At 37.4% G+C, this 19071-nt stretch overlaps 1 protein-coding gene across 2 annotated transcripts in view; it reads right to left on the bottom strand.

The window, feature by feature from the left end:
* The window catches only part of DOP1A (DOP1 leucine zipper like protein A), a 64267-nt gene that overhangs the window by 27820 nt on the left and 17376 nt on the right, over positions 1 to 19071 (bottom strand). For both annotated transcript variants that reach the window (XM_039334454.1, XM_039334455.1), the window contains exons 8-17: positions 16727 to 16836; positions 15478 to 15586; positions 14073 to 14193; positions 13074 to 13193; positions 11965 to 12079; positions 10251 to 10481; positions 7494 to 8127; positions 4984 to 5258; positions 3651 to 3803; positions 1636 to 1736 (exon numbers count right to left, since the gene is read on the bottom strand). In XM_039334454.1, coding sequence (XP_039190388.1) covers positions 1636 to 1736; positions 3651 to 3803; positions 4984 to 5258; positions 7494 to 8127; positions 10251 to 10481; positions 11965 to 12079; positions 13074 to 13193; positions 14073 to 14193; positions 15478 to 15586; positions 16727 to 16836 — 1969 coding nt within the window. The remainder of the gene's footprint in view (positions 1 to 1635; positions 1737 to 3650; positions 3804 to 4983; positions 5259 to 7493; positions 8128 to 10250; positions 10482 to 11964; positions 12080 to 13073; positions 13194 to 14072; positions 14194 to 15477; positions 15587 to 16726; positions 16837 to 19071) is intronic.

Here is a 19071-nt window from a genome sequence, read left to right as displayed (position 1 = left end):
CCCTTTAAACAGGGAAATGGGGACAGACCTACTGGATACTTCATGGATGAGATCACTTAATGCAGTGGCCCCCAACCTTTTGGATACCAGGGACCAGTTCCGTGGAGAAAGGTTTTTCTGTGGACCAGAGGGGGCATGTTTTTTTTGTGCTGCCTGCATTCTGTGGATGGGACTTTGCTTCTTTGCACAGCCCGCTTATTGGGCTGCTGCGGACCGGGGGCTGGGGACCCTGACTTAATGAATATATTAGTCAAGCCAGTGGTGTTCAGTGGAAGAAGAGGCAATTTCCAGATATATTCTGTGGCTATCAGTTGGCTGTTTAGGAGAATAACTAAAATATACTATTTTAAAAAATAAAGGAATTTCATTTGAGAGAAATTCAATATATGCAATTTTACACAAAATTTAAAACACAAATTAAATTATATTCCACTATTCACTGGGCACATTTCTATGTGCCAGATGTATGTCACATGCCAAATGCAACATTTGAGGTTTTTATATTTCAAATAAACTTGAAATATGAATAAAAAGTATAAGGAGATCTCTTTTGGTGTCAATAGTTGACAGTGCTTTAATCTTAGCTTTGGGGGCAAGGTTAATAGTCTTAAAATAAATGTAGTTCCAATATACTGTACATACCTATAAAACATTCTAAATTTTTTTTTTTTGTAAATTTATGAGGTGATCTTTGATCTGAACAAAAGATGCAACCATATATATATTAAAGAAAGGGAATTTTTTTTTCCAAATTTTGGATTTTTAAATTTCTATTGGCTAGTATCAGTTTCAGAAACACTTAATTTACTATAAATATTTTAAAATTCAGGTACACAAAAAAATGCTCCTAATAAAAGTCTGTTGAATATGATATGATTTGATATGCAACAATTAATATCTCAAATAATAAAGAAATGTTACTGTTTTGCCTGGACAAAGAGGTATTAACATCAGTACTAAAATTTTCAATACATCTTAGATTATGTCTTATTCAGAAAAGAATCAGATCTATTGAATTCCAATTGGTGTAAAGGATCATGCTGTTGGAGAGGTAATGAGGTTAATACTTCATTTAAATCAACAGCAAATGCTCACAATTGGCTGCCCTCGTTAACATTTTATTCATAATTATTCTCCACGTAATACAGTTACAAATAGTTCTAAACACAATAGTTCTAAAACTTAAATAGCTACTTTATGAGTGAACATTGAGATAGTTTTGATCATGTACTATTAGACCAGATGAAGTCACTTTATCTGTCACTGCTGCTTTGTCATGAAATATTTTATTTCTATCTCTCTATCAGATCATATTTAGGAGCAATTTTAAAGAGGTATTGTGACAGATTTTTTCCTACTTCAAGCATCTTCCCATTTATGTATATGTAAATAATAAATATTAATTCTGATAAGCTGAAACTGAATTTGGTCATCAACTTTATCTTTTCTTGTTTTCCCAAGGATATTTATTCACTACAATGTCAATTTATCAGAGTAATTTTTTTTTTTTAAAGTTTCAAAACTATTGTGTTCTGGAAATTTCTATAAGCATAATCTCATTATTACAAAAATATATTATTTTATTAAATAACAGTTAATAATTTTCTATTTCATCTATCCGTGTAACTAACTAACCTGTCAAATGAACGACCATATGATGAGGACTTGTTAATATGGAGGTCTCTAGTGAGATGCCAAAGTACTGCAAACTTTGCATGAGCTTCCATTCTGATTTTCTACAAAACGAAGGAACAAATAAATTTACTCTTAATATAATCCATCAAATTGGGTCAGGAGACAATTATCTAAATCAGTAACAATCAATATAGCTGTTTCTTTCCTCATTATCAGTCTGAAGGAACAACAATTTTAACCAGAGCATTGCTGATGGTTTACAATTGTATTTCTATGAAACGAAAAAAGAATTTTTACTTTCTGTAGTCAGCAGAATTTTAAAAATTATAATTTCATGAAATGGCAAGGAACAAAACTCAGTATCACAAGTAGCAATTTATCTTTGAAGCAAAGATAGAAAATAGAAATTTCAGAAGGACATCCCCTCCAAAAGGTTGAGGAGCTATTTTGACATTTTTAAGATTTACACAGTATCCAACTAGTCCATCTCTGCTGAAAGGATTTCTGACATCAGGTGATCTGATTCTTCCTCTCATATACCTCAAAAATCTGCTGTAAAGGGAACTGGAAAACTTTCCAGAGCAAACTCTAAAGTGCATGGGGGCCTACAGGAAGGGGTGGATGGAGGTTCATATAAGGAATGCCCACCTAAAATTCTAAGACAGAAAACAATGAGAGTCTCACATAGCAATTAATGTGCCAGATCTGGGCAGGTACAATCTAAGTCCAACTCCCATATAATAACAGAACTTACTAAATGACAGAATTTACTAGAGGTTGAATAAGTCAGGACCAATAACCGTGTTTCAGTAGAACATACTTCACAGAGTGATTGTTGCAGAAATTTAGTATAGACATGGGTACCATCTCAAGCCTTCAGAAAAGTAGGACATAATTTTACCAATAATAAAATGAGTAAACAAGATTACTATATAAACTTATAAGTGAAGAAAACTGTCCAAAGGATGACCAAGGCATTTCTAAATGTTAGAACTCTAACACTAACCCTAATAAAAAAACAGCTATCACAATTTCATTTCACTAGTACAATGTGATCCTAAATATATTACTCAGAAAGAAATTGGAAGTGAAAATATTCAGAATTGTTTCTCAACACATTTGTGAGATTGACACTATAAACTGTTCAGCTCAGACTGCAAGTATTTTACCACATGAGAAGGGTGAGCTTGTCATACATAAAAAATTAGACTGTTATTTTAACTATTTCATACTGAACATACCATGATATAAACAATGAATAAAGCTATTCAGATTGCATCTGGAGTAGGGAAGAGAAAAAAGAGAGGAATGACATGACCAATCCATTTAAGAAGTAAACTGAAGGTTGCACCAGAACAAAATTAGAAGAGCAATCCAGGTTGCAAGTGTTGAAGGAAAAGTCTTCATCACGGTTCAGAACAAGCTGGGAATAAACAACATGGCGACTGCTTTAGAAAGAAGGTTGCAGTTTATTGAAGAGGAGAGCCAGATAGAAAGATGGCTCTGGAAGAAAAAGAGTGAGCACATGTAGGGAGTGGATTTTTATACCCTCTGGAGCCTTTTGTTTGCAGTTGTTCCTGTGGCATGAACTTTGACCTGAGTCTGAGTGTGCCTTTCTGGTATTCTGATGGTGGTGGATTAATCCTATTATGTCCCAAGGATCATATCCTGCTTCCCTAGGGCTGTGGCTGATGACTCTTAGATTTTTGGTGTTGATTCTAGGGATCTTTCTTCCTAATCCCAGTTTCCTGATTCCAGTCTTCTGACAAGATTATCATCTGCATTTCTACAGAGCTAGTTTCTGCTTGGGACAGAGAGACTTGGGGGCAAGGTTGGTTTCTGCTTTTAAAATTCTTTAGGGAAATATATTCTGCCTTTTAAATATTTCCAAAAATATTTCTTTCTCTGGGGGGGGGGGGGGATGACTTCCCACACAAGGATCACCAGAAGAAAGTAAATATGGGAAAGGAGGTTAGAAGAGGACACTATTCAGAAAAAAAGAGAGAAAGATTTACCTTGTCTCTGTGGGTCAGCTGTTGACTGATAACATCCTCACAAATACTAGAAGATGGAACTAGATTATGCAACTGGAAAAAAAGCTCCACACTCTTCTGATGGTATTGGGGGGTCCCATCACCCAGTTGGTCCCATAAAGTTAATGCCACATGCTTTGGAAAGTAAAACAGAATAATCACATATATAACAGCATTTGATTTTTTTAAAAAAAAGTTTCATTAACATAACCACTGAGTCATATCCTTTGGAGATTCTATTTCAGCTATTGATAAAAGTGCTAAACATTTCTGCTTGAATACAATGTATTCTTGTATTCTTATACAAGAGGAAGGCACTTTTGTGTGCGCTGCTTTAAAACTAGAAACAGTTTTGTATTAGAGAATTATATTTTACAATGAATCTCAGCAACATTATTCTGATAAATCTACTCAGCAAAATAATATCACGTTTTAGTCTGGAGGAAAAAAAAGAATAAATTAGTACACTGCCAAAGAGAGGGGCAGCTTTAAAATAACAATAATAACAGCTACAACAACAATATGCCTGATATCAATATTGTGGAAAAGAAAAAAAAGTCTGGTTCATTGATATTGCAATACCAGGTGATGCATGAATTGAAGAGAAACAGCTAGAAAAAATAATGAAATATCATGATTTGCAAATTGAAGTTGAGCGATTGTGGAGGAAGAATTTAATGGTTGTGCCAATAGTAATAGGAGCCCTTGGAGCAATACCCAAAGGGCTGCCTAGATACATGGAAATTTTAAACTTATTAGACCTAAATATTCCGCCTTTGCAAAAAAAAGAACACCCCACCTTATTCAGAACTGCCCATATTCCCAGACGTTCTCTTAATACCTCTTAGGTCCTTGGTTAGGACCTGAACTGTTAAGTTTTTAACAGTCCCAGACTGTGAATCGAACTGACGATTAACATAATAATAATAATAACAACAACAACAACAAATTAATTATGACTAACAATCTTTAAAAATAACCCTGAAAGCTATAAACAGAACAAATTCCTAAAGAACTAAACTAAGCATGAAAGAAATGCTGAGTTTCCTAAAGTGAAAACAATTTCAGTCATAGAACAGCCAACCAGAGTGATTCCCCTCCTGATCCTTTCTCCTATAGCTCCCCATGAATCCTCAGAAATTGTTTTGGGGGTTCATCAAATTGGTTCTGATGGAAAGTGGGAAGACAAGACAAGGAAGAAAACCCAAGGGAAATTTTGTTTACCTAATGGTACAAATACTATTGTCGATGCTGATAACACAATCACTCCAAATCAGTTCTTAACTATTAAAATGTTATGAATGATCTCCCGTACCTTGAAAAAATCTGTCTTTTCAGCCATATATCTGAGGGTGCCTTGATTAAGAGGAGGTCTGATAACAACAGCTACTCTTCCCTGGTTTGGACTCAGAGGTTGTGCTGTTTCTACACTATTCCGGTTTTCTCCAGTGACAACAGCAACTGACTGAGTCAATCCAACCAAGTCCATTATTAAAGAAATAGTAATGCTTTGGACACCAAAATCATTTGCTTGCCTGCAAGCGTTCATAAGGGTCTGGAGCCACAAAAGGGGCTGCTCTTGCTCACAATCTGGAAAGAAAGAAAGATATTTGTGCTATATAAAAATATAAAAGCATTATCTATTTTACACTGTACCATATTTGACATACATCTGGATAATATTTTTTACATCTTGCTTATTTACTCAACTATCCCGATTATTTTGTGACTTCGTTTATAGAATTTTGGGGTGCCCAATAAAATGGATGATGAAAAAAAGAGCCTAATCTTTCAGTTTGGTAATTTTTAATGAAAGGCAAGATGGAAAGGCCATTCAGCTTAGAGAATTCAAATCAGAGAATAGTTTGTTTACACTTAATTATGCCTTTTTGATACACCACCTTTGCTATCACCTTAGCAAGTAAACTTCGGTTTTGAAACTTACCACTCTTGATTTACAGATGCTACTAAAAACAGATGTGGAACTGGAAGAGTTGTGTCTGAATTTTCAGACCTATATTAATTTATAAAGATAATAACTAAAAACTAGGGATAAAATGCCTTTCAAAATATTTCATTCCAGATTCATGATGGACATGTAACATTATGGTGCATTGAGCTTTTGCAGATATAACAACTATATATATATATATATATTTGTTTTCTGAGGTTTTCGCGGGTATTTGTATGTAGGTCTTTGGTTGTTCGGGTTTTCTCCCGCATAAAATTGGAAGTGTCTTGGCGACGTTTCGACGAAGTCCCATTCGTCATCTTCAGGCTGGTGTTTTCAGCTTCGTGCTTTGAGCAGCAATGTGTGGTCTTAGCTATTTCTTCCTTTTAACTGCCAGTGGGGGTATGAACTCTCCCACCCAATCAGTTCATACCCCCACTGGCAGTTAAAAGGAAGAAACAGCTAAGACCACACATTGCTGCTCAAAGCACGAAGCTGAAAACACCAGTCCGAAGATGACGAATGGGACTTCGTCACGTTGCCAAGACACTTCCAATTTTACGCGGGAGAAAACCCGAACAACCAAAGACCTATATCTATCTATCTATCTATCTATCTATCTATCTATCTATCTATCTATCTATCTATCTATCTATCTATCAACTATATGTGGAAAAAGGAAAACCCAACATATACAAAAAGTAACACAAACTTAAATGGCCAAAAGCACTGATGTTAATGCTTGAATGTGAGTTCAAGTGCCACATAAAGAAAAAACCAGACTGATTTAGTAGAGGCAAAGCAATAACATTTCCTGAATTTAGGCACAGAATACTGAATATGTAGTATTAAAAAAAGCATCAGATGTCAGATATAAGAATGGAGTGTGGAGAAGAAAGTGAAATTCATTTTTAAGAATCTAGAACAGCTTTCCACAATTCAGAGGCATCAAGATGTGTAGATTCAACCCCAAGAATTCCCCAGTCAACATGACCCTTGCTGAAAATTATAACAGAAGTCCTCACATCTGGAAATCCCTGAGGGTGACTTAGAAAATGATCAAAGAAGAAAAACTCCTAGAGTTCTTGAAGATTAATAAAACTATACTATTATTAGTCTCCTCCTCTCCATTGAAAAGATTTAATTTCAAGTGTATAACCAAAAGCGTTTCATTATGTTAACAAACTCTTACTCATTGGTCACCCATCAATAGTTGATGTATGCCACCCAGATTCTACTACTGCAGAGCAACTTATAAATCTAAATACTTTTCTTTAAAATGTAGCTTGGACTCTGCAGCCAATCAATCTATTGCAGGGCATACTTTATGGCTACTATGTTGTGGCAGCAATGTTTGTTATATAGCACCTCTACTTCTTTCATTTCTAGAGAAACCTGAGTGTCTGGGGCTTGAATAACTGGTTGACTAGGTTTCTGGGTTCTCCCTAAATTGGGGAAAAAAGTTTGACTAATAATTAGATTAAACTATGCTTGAGTGGATTAGTAGGTCCAAACAACATACTTCTCTGATTGTGTTATACAAATGTGACCAATGTCAGTCTGTCATAAACAGGCACTAAAATGTAAAGATGTGCATTTAACTCAATGTCATGTGTAATCTTATGTATACTAATATGCTAAATACTCATTAGTCTGGAGCAGACTTCAAATTGATTCTCAAAATTATGTCTCAGCATATCTGTAACTTTTATGTTCTAATTTCCCGTACAAAGCAAACATTGTTTGTTTGTTTTACTTTATTTACATAAAGCAGGGAACAAAAAGCAATGCAGAAATAATCTTCCTCTTCCCTCCAATTCCCAAGGTTTAGTCATATATATATAAACTTAGATATCATATACATAATTACTCACCAACGTCTACTTTCTCTGCATGGACTTCAGAGGGATGGTTTCCTTCTGCAATGTAAACTGGAAAACTTGAACATTCAAGAAAGAGCTGACATGCAGCAATGAATGCAGAGTGATACTCTTTTGGTGTTGTCTTCTTAGCTGTTTTTTTCCCCCTGGATGCATCTCCTTGCGACTCCCTTGTGCATTGTGCAGTCTCTCCTTTCCCTCTTACAAGGTCCTCCTGAATCCCTGTTGCCAAAGGCCGAGATGATGAATTGCTTGGAATGATGTAGAGGTTGATAAATCTGGTTAAAAACTGTTGGACATATTCCAAACAGCACTGCATTGCAGTCTTTTGAATTGTCATTGTCTTCCCACTTCGAGACCCTGTCCCTTGGGTCAACTTGGAAGAAGGCTGTACGACGGTTTCCTCTGAACCCACCGTTGAGGCAGACTCTGTCTCAGAGGAGGCACTGCCCATAAGGGGGATGGTAGGTACTCCAGGACCCCCACTCAACATCCTGTCAATCTCTTCAGTTGTATCTGCTTGGTATTGTACAAACTCAGTAAATCCACTTTCAGATGATCGACTGCTTGGAGGATTTTCTCCATCCTCAAATACATCATTAGGATTTTCCACAGCAACTAGTGGCATCTACTCAAGACAGAAGAAGATTAAGATTTAAATAACATAAAATAACCCTTCTTTTTTGGGGGGGATTACAAGTAAAAGGCAACTTCAAGAGTACATTTCTTTTAGTTATTGTATTCTTCCACAATTTATTTTAGAATTTTAATGATCCTCGTTCTCAATTTACAAATCCCACATAAAATTTAGACTGAGGTAATCCTGTTCAACACAATGTGGTCTCTGCATATTAGAATAATGCAAACAGGATGATAAAATCCGCCTTATAAATTAAACCATAACTACCCGTAAATGCCGGCGTATAAGGCGACTTCCGCGAGCGCTGAAATCGGCGCCAAAGACGGGGGTCGTCTTATACACCGAGTCATCTTATACGCTGGAAATACTGGTAGTTTCCGGCGTATAAGACGACGTTCTAGGAATGTGGCCCGGCGATAAAGACGGGGGTCATCTTATACGCTGGGTCGCCTTGTACACCGGCATATACGGTAAGTAAAATCTCATTAAATTCTAATGTATGAGAAACTTTGAATCTGAACTATTTGAACCAAGTTGAATATGACTATTAATAATTTGATGCACCTTGATAGCAAATTACATACAAAATATTTGAATCTACAGAAGTGCTTAATAAATCCGAAGCCTTCCTGTTCCGTTTAGTACCAATGAATTACTGTGATTATCTTTCCATATGATTTTACCTGGTTTGCCTTCAGTTTTGCAGGCCACTTTGTCAACAAAGCCTGCCAAAACAGGCTTCTGCAAAAGGCTTCATATTAACTAGTAAAAGGAAGGCTTTTGTCTAGTATAGCAGAGCAGTACACAGAGGACAAGCAGTGGTGCAACCCAAGAACCAAATGGCTGGCTCAGGAATTCTGGGAGTTGAAGTCCACGAGTCATAAAAGAGCCAAGGTTGTCTACCCCTGGCCTAGAAGTCAGATGAAGCGCTCTTGGCTGTGATATAATTTTGTCTTATTTTCCTGTTAGTAGTTTTTTCTATTTTCAACCTTGTTTTTCAACGTCCGAACTGACAAAATTAAAATACGCCAGGTCTGCACTTAGGGTTCCATTTATAACAAAAATGAAGAACATTTAAAAATATATTCCATCGGTAATCATGATTGCTACCTGACTAAATTATATATTTATGTTTAATATGTTCAAATGCAAAAAAATTATGAGAAAGTCAAATTATGCATACTTGTTACGTTATTGTGTTATTTTTTGATTTTTATTGGCAATAGTATAAAGATAAATTTTGTATACATTTCAATCTCCCCCCCCAAAAAAATATTTTTATCTCCCCCCCCCTCCTACTTTTTCCCTGTAACTTCGAAATGATAGACATCGACAACTGAACAAATTATCAAGACTAAGGTGTCATTATTATCTTTAGTTTCAGGGAAAGGTGGCATTGCTCTATTCACTGTAAGGGCAGGAAATGACTTCTCAACTTTCTTCTGTTACTAGAGACAATGAAAACAAGCTTCCAAGCTATGTTGCTGGTGAACATAGAGTACCCAGAAAGGCTTTCAGCACAGAAAATGTACTGTACAAACAAGATAAGATCTTAGAGACAGTGATAACCTACCTCACTGATGGCAAACTTTTTAGAGACCGAGTGCCCCAAAATTGGCCCCGCCCCCACTCTGCCCCCATCCCCCACCTCGCCTGCCCACAGGGCCACTCACTGACTCCAGGGCCCACCGCAGATCTCCCAGGCAGCCCAGGAGCGCTATGGCGGTCATGCCCTCTGCCCGTGCCCTGTAGCATCAACTGTGCATGATGGGGTGTGAGGGCAGAGTCTTGTCTACGTGGCCTGGCTGCCATGTTCTTGGCTGCGCTGCTCCGTGGGGGCCAGGCTCAGTGGCGACTCTCCTTCAGGGGACTGCTGAAGAGGAGCGGGTCACGGGGGGAGGCAAGGCTGGGGCAACGGCACGTGTGCCCATAGAGAGAGCTCCAAGTGCCGCCTCTGGCACCCGTGCCATAGGTTCGCTGCCACTGACCTACCTGTTCTTCAAGGTCACCAACTTTCAAGCAACAGAATACTAGTTAAGTTGAGAGCATATCTTTTTAAAAAGCTAATAATCTGTAATCTTTAAACAAAGCAATAACATCTGCAGAGTTACCTTTTTCTCTTCCCATTCTTTGAGAGCATTGTGTCTGTTTGGTAACTGTAGGACACCATCAGTACCAGGAGATAACAGGGGGGGTTGAACTTTGCTAAGAATCTTTGAGCAGAGTTTCAAGGAATCGGTCAGCTCACACAAGTGCAGTGTCTGAAGATGGCTTGTCAGTGCAGAGATCATTCTAAGTAAAAGCTGAGGCAGATGTTCTGTCTGTATTTCAATATACGTCTCCTAAAAACAAAGTAAAAAGCACATTATTAAATCATCCCTCTTTTATTAATCTAGTGAACTGCAACTTCAATGTAAATGTGCCATCAAATTCCAGAAATTGGATTTTTTTTAAAAAAAAAGATGTGACATATTAAGTGATATTAATTACTTAATCCAGAAGACTGAGATACCGTTTCCAGAGTTCTCTTTAATACTGGAAAACCCTACTAAATGTGATAGGTTGTAACACAGGGGCCTGGGGACGGTAGGGGCCAAAGCAAATAGACCGGCATGAGCCCCTTCTAAAATAGGGATTTTAAGAGCAATAGAAACTGCCACTGTGTTGCTTTTATTGATTTCCCCCCTCAGTTCTAGTCAACACAGTTGAGTTCATTCAAAAAATTCCTGAAAAGATGGAGGGTTTAGGAGCTGGGTGGGAACTGAGAAGATGTCAGAAGAACAGAAGGAAAGGGAGGGTTTTTTCAGAAAACTTACAGTCTTATATCCTATGCACATTCTTCACATCTATTTACAGACAAATATACACAAACATATCCTAGCGCACAGGAGAAATCAGCAGAACCTTTAGAAAATTTCAGAAGTGATGACTTTTGAGTAACTCTCATGCACTTTTCAGACTTTCTTTAAAGCAATGAAAACATTATCTGGCTAATTCCTTCTTCTCCAATCAATATATGGTTCATTGATAATATGAAAAAATATTCATATATTATAAATATTTTATTTATTCTGTTAATAATAATCCCTTGAAAACAAGTTAATAATGGAAACTGATAGTTCAAAAATGATGGTCTAGAGCAGGGGTAGGCAACCTTGGCTCTTTTATGACTCGTGGACTTCAACTGGCTGGCTCAGGAATTCTGGGACTTCAACCATGCTGGCTCAGGAATTCTGGGAGTTGAAGTCCACGAGTCATAAAAGAGCCAAGGTTGCCTACTCTAGATCAATTTCAGTTTTCTCACAACAAATTTTACAAAATATATATTGTCAGATGTGCACACACAAGATTGTTTTTAATTAAAAAAAAAACAGTAAGAATGCCATACCTGACAAAGCACTCTCATACTTCTAGTAGGCTTTGAAATGAAAAAGCAAAGAATTTGAAGATACAAGAAAGATAATAGGAAAAAAGCATTTTCAAGAGCCTCCATTAACATATATTGTTATCTAGCAGGTAGTTGTGATACATGCAAAAGAACTACTGTTATTTAGCAGATTTAACAAAAAAAAAATAATCTACAATCAAAGCAGAATAGTAATGAGAAATTTAGAAAAAGAGAAATTATTGTGAAAAGAAATAAAACAGATCCCACGTATAAAGACTAGTCTCCATCTTATAACCTTTAATTGTTAGTACATTGGGAGCCTATAATATTGTTTGTTATCTGATTTAAAGTCAAACCCTTCTCCAGGCCATCTATTTTATAAAACAAAAGAGAACTATTAGGAAGACTGTAATCAGAATGAACAAAGGGAATCTTACCAAAGAGACTATATCCAACAAAAAATCAACCAGAAGGCAAAAGTTGGTGAGAGGGAATTCAGCAGGTTCACTAGCACCTCCAGGCACAGCCTGTAATCGAGCATGCAGAGTCCGCCTAAGAATTCAAGCATAGTTTATGCATTGGTAGCATAGCATCTGCAGGACTAGAAACTGTAAGTAGATTTTGCAACCATTTCTTAAACTATGATTTTATAATGTTATAAACACGGTCTATAACTCTTTATGTTATAAATATAGTTATGTTTGTTTTAAAAGACTTATCAATGTTTTAGGTATTTGCATTTTAGTTTTTAACTTTTTTAAAAAACTGAATTGTTGTTTTAGCCGTTGTCAGCTGCTCAGAGTCACTTAGGTGAGATAGATAGCACTACAAATCAAACCAACCAATAAACAACGATAAAGCAGCAATGGAAATAACAGAACTGTATTTCAGTTGTAAAAAAAAACCCTCTTCAAATACATTTTTTAAAATCAGAATTTGAAAGAAGCAATTAAAAATCTGTGTTTCTGTTTAATCACTATTATTTATTTCCCATGAATTAGGCTGCCCCTGAATCCCCTGCCCTTTACAAACTCATACACTATTTTGCAGAGTTCCCTAACTCTCCAGAATAACTTCTCAAAGGGCAAAAGTTTTAGTAGGGAGTTAAAAATCACATCCTGTCATTTTTTTCCCTCCAGGAAAAAGACCCCTATACAGAATCATGCTTCATAACCTTCAGCACTGACTGCTAGTGTACATCTGAATGCATCATTATATAGACTAAGCACACCGAACACTTTCACATATCCTAAAACGAGTGCCTTTCACTAGAGTGAAGTATATTGTGAAGACCATCAAGACAGAAATTATGTGATAGCATGGCCAGTGCACACTCTCTCAAAAGAATAAAGTAACACCTTCCACATCAGCCCTCCCCTTCTAAAAGACAGATCCCTTTTGAATATTTGGAATTATGCAACTTTTCTTTCCTTCAAATCAGAAATTAACTAATTCTTTTATTTTCTCAAAGAATATGGAACCCTACTTATAAAATATACCTTTTCAACGGTAATATTTAAAAACACTTATATGAAATGTATCTTACCTACAGCATTCTTCAAACCAACGGGCAATGTAGTCCCACATATAATAAGGCTCAAAAGAATTAAACAGAAGATTGGCGGTTTTAATCAGCTCAGCTGTTTTCTTATTTTCCCTCAGTTTGCTGAAAGAAAAGCCCAAAAGCTCAGTGAAATATGTACATGGTCAACTATCTACTGTATATTCCTAATTCAAACTTATTTCTTTGTTTCTTAACAGCCATGCTTCATTTTATTACCATCCTTTCCTTCTGAGTTTTCTGACTCTCTCTCACTTTTACTATCTTTTCCACATAGGACATTTCATAATACTTCTTCTATATTAAAAAGTGTTCAAAATGTGGGGCAAAACAAAAATGTCTGCTGCTTGCCACAAAACTTCCTGGAACTCATGTATAAGAAAGTGGCTGAAGAAGTTTAAAAAATTAGTCTTTTCCTGATAACAACTTTTCAGTTTTAACTTCATGAAAGTGACAAGAAGTAAAGGAAATAGCAGCCTTGCTAGTAGAGCGTTAAGGCCCCAAAGAGTACAATAAGGTGGCAGAAAACCAGAGACAAATAGGATCCTTACTAATGACTTATGGCACTTTCTAATATTAGCCAACCATTACTGAGCAAGTGTAACCTGGTTAATCTGGTTTGTATTCGGAAGCTAACTGGGATCTGGGTAATATCTGGATTGGGGACCACCTGGAAATATCGGAGCTGCAGACTCCACTAAGAAATCAAAACACATCTCAAAAGAAGGCAATGGCAAACCTCCTTGTGGGACCAAGAGGGAAAAACGTCAAAAAAATTGTCCAAAATCCACAATGATCACCTATTTTGTGAAAATAATGTCCCCCCCCCATTATCTGCATACTTTTTTTTGGGGGGGGGGCTCAATTGGCGTGGAAGCCTGCTATTCATAGAAAACTAATTAACAGCAGCCTTATGTTTCTGGGAGAAACTTAATGATTAGGACTATGGCAGCAATTTCTTTCTTCCCCCCCACTCCTAATCACCTGCTTAGTTGAGTATGATCGTTACTGAAGGAAGACTCCATCTGAATATCCAGTTCCGCTTTGCACTGAGTGTATAATGTCCTAAATACTTCAATTAGTACATCTTCTAATATTACAGGTCCTAAAAATAAGGGCAAGAATTGCAATTATATTGATAAATTATCCTGCACTATATGTATTTTATTGATATTAACAGATTTTCGGAAATCCTGAAGAGATTTGATCAACGAATTTTCGTTACTATTGAACTGCTGAGAACAGAGTCTTTGCAATATAAAGCTGATTCTTACAAGGCAAACAAATAATTGTGCATTAAACTGTATAAATGTTTGCTGGCTTATGTTTCATTGATTTCAATTACTAAGTGTAATTATCTGAAAGGATCCACTGATACAGTTGAAAAGTGTTTACATGCACTTTATTCCAGGCATTTATGTCACGAATATTATGAAATTGATTGACTGGGCAAAATAATTTTTACACTATTAGCTGAAATAAAAATGTTCTGAAATCTGTTGAAAATGACTTCAGGCGGAAGACATTTTGGTACTGGAAGTACAATGCATTAACCTGATAGCAATAGCAATTATACTTATATACCGCTTCACAATACTTTACAGCCTTCTCTAAGCGGTTTACAGAGTCAGCATACTGCCCCCAACAATCCGGATCCTCATTTTACTGACTTGGAAGGATGGAAGGCTGAGTCAACCTTGAGCCAGTGAGATTCGAACTGCCGATTTGCTGGCAGCCGGCAGTCTACAGAAGTAGCCTGTAGTACTGCATTCTAACCACTGCACCACCAAGGCTCTTATCTTACCTATCTTACTTATCAATGATAGGCTCTTACCTATCATTGTGTTTATTTTATGAATTCTTAGCACATACATATTGCCATCTGTAATTTAATCTACAATCTTGGTTATCTCTAGTGCCATTTTTCTTGTATTACTTATATGATGTAAATTTTTACTGAGATTTGACCTGAAATTTGTCTGCTGATGTATCTCGCTGCATTTACATCCCTACAGTGCTAGACAGCTGTTAGATCCCCTAATAATTTCCCATTATTGTTACATAAGCACAATTTTAACTTTTCCCAGGACTCCTCTGGAGTGACACCACCCTTCCTACTTTACTCCCTATGACAATAACTCTGCACCACCAATCTACATGGTAATAGGCTGGCAACAGCATTTGAAGACGGGACAAGAGGAGCAGTAATTTGGATAACAAGAGAAGGTAAGGAGGAAAGGTTGGCTATAAAATCAGGATTACTATTTTATTTATAGTGTACGAACACATGTACTCAGAAAGTCCAAGCTAGTTTTTTTTATATTCAGGTTCCAGTCTAACGCAACATTTGCCATATTCTCATACACATTGCCAATCAAATTTTAGTTACCTAGCTCAGGTTTGTCCAGTAAACTGATAAGAATCCGAAAAGGCTTTAGATCTTGCATCAATGTGCTCTCTTTGCTACACACATTGACTTGTAGAATTCCCACCATAGCCTGTAAGATAAGATACTTTAGAATCAAAACATTTTATGCATTTGCAAGAATTTAGGCTAAGTACAAGGTCACATACAACTCTGGTTAATGGACTGTACTAAGTTATGGTTTGCTTAACCATGGAAGGAATCCATGGAAGGAATCTAACATAAGAAAGGATTGTGGAAGACTTATTCCCTTTTTCCTTTATGCTTCCACTACTGCCATTCACTCTTCACAGGGTTGTCAGTGAAGACCACCTGAAAACTACCACTGGTGCAAATGGAGTTGCCTACATGCTTACTGGACAATCGGGGCATTGCCACACAATCTTTCTGTTATGAGATCTGTTTGTTTCCAAGGGCAATATGAAGTGCTGATTAATATTTGTAAAGTCTTAAATGTCTCAGGGCCTGGGTAATTTAAAAGCTGCCTATTCCAAGCGAATTCTGCCCACCCAATCTGATTGAATAAAGTGCCTGATAAAAGGTAGAGGAAACAGAGAAGGTGGACATTCTGACAGCTCCCTTCCCTTGAAACAACCTACTCCCCAGGAAAGTTTGGCCCTCATTCATGGTTTCCTACGGAATAATTAAGATCTGGATTTTCCAGAAGTCCTATGATATTTAAACAGCTACACAAAGATCTGCACCTTTACTGTTGTTACTGTTACTATTGTAATACTATTACAAAACGATTGTACTGCTATTTGTATTGCAGTCTGATTATTTTATGCAGTGTTTAGAACTTCTGCAGTAAGGCAGTTTATAAATCTAACAAATATTTTTCGAGAAGAGCAAAAATCCATTATGGTCTTCTTCAGTAGGAGACCTTGCTGCACGTTCATCCTTTCTGTTTATAGAACCAGCTCTTTGGTGTGGGTGTGGGTGGGTGTGCTTTGAATACACTCATGGTATTCTTGGAAACTGAACTGTATCATGTGTCCCAACAACCCTAAGACAAATTAAAACTATTCTGTGAGAGAAGAACACTTTATATAACACATTACATAACTGACGATTCATGATCAGTTTAATGTGATTTGCCAAGATTTATTTCTGATGCTACAGCAAAAAAGCTCACTCACGATCAACTTCAGCAACCAGAAAATTATACAACACAGATATATCTTTGTCTCTCCAACACACACAAATATATTACCTGAACTAGCATTTCCTTGGAGAATGTATTGAAGTAGTATGTTGCATGCTCTTCAGGATTACTATTCCGTGTACTTCTAGGTCCTGTAATAGCCCCATTGTTATCAAAACCTTCAAGCAAAGAAAATAAAAGCCCAATCAGCGCTATGCTTAGGCAAACCAAGAACAAAGAACAGGGAGCACAAGATTGGAGTTATGAGAACTCACCATTTTGCCGTCCAAATATTGTTGGCAAGAGGAAAGACCATTTTAAGTTAAATTTAATAAAAGGAAACTAATTTAATAAGAACAAAATATCAGGCTGCTTTTCTACCATATCTATAAGGATACCCAAAGGTCACAGATAATTTTATGTAGACTTCACACTTTTATTTCACAAGGATTCAAGTCACTGAAATAGTAGCAATTTTGCAAAATGCACATGCATCCATACATTTATATACGTATATCCAAATCCTAAAGGTGTTTTGTGAATTACCTTGCCCTAATTCTTACAAAAATCCCGCACTATGTAAAGGTACCATAGAGCAGGGCTTTTCAGTACATGTATCACTTGTGGTACATTAACGAGTGGCAGGTGGTTCACAGCCCTGCCTAGCCAAGTGTAGTGGGGGAGGGAAAGAGCCAGGGCAGGCAAGGACTTATTGTGAGAGAGTCCTCTGGAGCTGCAGAGTGGCTGGGGCGAGGCAAAGGCCCCAGGCTCACTTCTGGCTCACCCTCTTCCATGGGAAAGGAGGGGGAGGGGGGCGGAGACAGGAGAGGCTATAAAAGGAGGCAGTTTGGGCAAAGAGAGGAAAAAAAGTAGCAGCCTTGGGAGGAGGTGGCGTCAGCTCTAGCTGCACCAAAGGGAAAGAAGGAGGAGGAGGAGGAGGGTGGGAGGAGAGGAGAGGAGATCAAGCAGGCCAGCTATGAGCCGATCTACAATTTCTGTGGCAGCCACCTGTGCTGGCAGCAGCAAACAGACAAGAAATGCAGTGGGGGAGGGGTCGCCCTCCAAGAGGAATGAAAAAAGGCAGCAATGGCTGGAGGTGAGATGGGAGGGAGGGAGATGGAGAGTGGAAGGATTCTTATGTGCTTTTGTGACTTTGAAGTTCTGGGATTTGTGCAATGTAGGCTTTGTGTTCTTAAGGAGTGTTTGGCAATTTCTATTTGGCTGATGGCTGATGTCTCCTGTTAGCTTCTATTGCTCTTCTATTGTTAGCTGTAAGTTTTGTTGCAAGGGATTTTGAAGTATTTTTCTCCTGAATGGATTTTGCCTGTAGCATTCCTTTACTTATGAATGGAGCCATTTGGGGAGATTGCCTTAGCCGGCAGCCAATACTTACTACATTTTTTTTTCTTCCTTAAGTGCCAGCTGCGCTCCTTAACTTTCCTTTCTAGCCAGTAGCTAATTCTTAAAGGGGAATGTGCCTTTTTAAGCTAGTTTGCTCAGCAGCTTGTCTTTTCTGTCTCTGGAGGCTTTTCCTTGTTTGATGAATATATGGAAGAGGGAAAATATGGGGGGTTTCAAATTCTTCCTTCAGAAGGAGGTGGGCATGAGAAAGAGGGAGGCAGGGAAGGAGGGAGGGAGGGAAGTCCTGCCTTAGCACTTGACCACCAGTAGCCCTGCCATTGACTTTGCTTGTCAAAAGGTTGCAAAAGAGGATCACATGATCCTGGGACACTGACCATCATAAATATGAATCAGTTGCTAAGCATCCAAATATAAATCACATGACCCTGGGCATGCTGCAATGGTCATAAGTGTGAAAAATGGTCATAAGTCATTTTAGTGCAATTGCAACTTTGAACAAGTTTTTTTTTTGGTCATCAAGTTTTTGACACCTTGCTAGGTGGTACTCGAATAGTGCCATATCCTAAAAGTGGTACAATCGGTGAAAAGGTTGAAAAGCTCTGCCATAGAGAATCGTGATGTAATAAGACTGCAGATGACATGTTGCTGCCTTAAGCAAAGCAGATTGTACTCTCTCTGTGCTATGTACAGAAACTGGTTGGACTGATACCTGCATTTCACTTTAATACCTGAAATGAAACATATCTGAGGAATAATTTTCTACTTTAGGGGTGGAGGGCAGCCTGGATGGCATAGGGAGTTCCATTCTCTAAGAAAGAAACATAAACAGTTGGCTAATAAGGAAGAGGTATCCTAATTAAACAAATGGCCTACTAGTTTAATTAGGAAGGAGCAGCAATGAAGCAATTAATTCATGCAGTCTTAAAACACTCCTAACAGGTAGTATAATATACCCCATGTATAATGGGCAACTGTTTTAGACCAACAAATTAAGGAATTACACTGCTAAATATTGTTTGAATATAAAAGCATATTGTTTTATTGTATTGCTT

Source organism: Crotalus tigris, unplaced genomic scaffold, assembly GCF_016545835.1.
Source record: "Crotalus tigris isolate CLP2741 ecotype Arizona unplaced genomic scaffold, ASM1654583v1 scf7180000017631.5181431, whole genome shotgun sequence".
Classification (NCBI taxonomy): Eukaryota; Metazoa; Chordata; class Lepidosauria; order Squamata; family Viperidae; genus Crotalus; species Crotalus tigris.
Note: the sequence above shows the minus strand (reverse complement) of the source record. Positions and strands in the feature narration are given on the sequence as shown.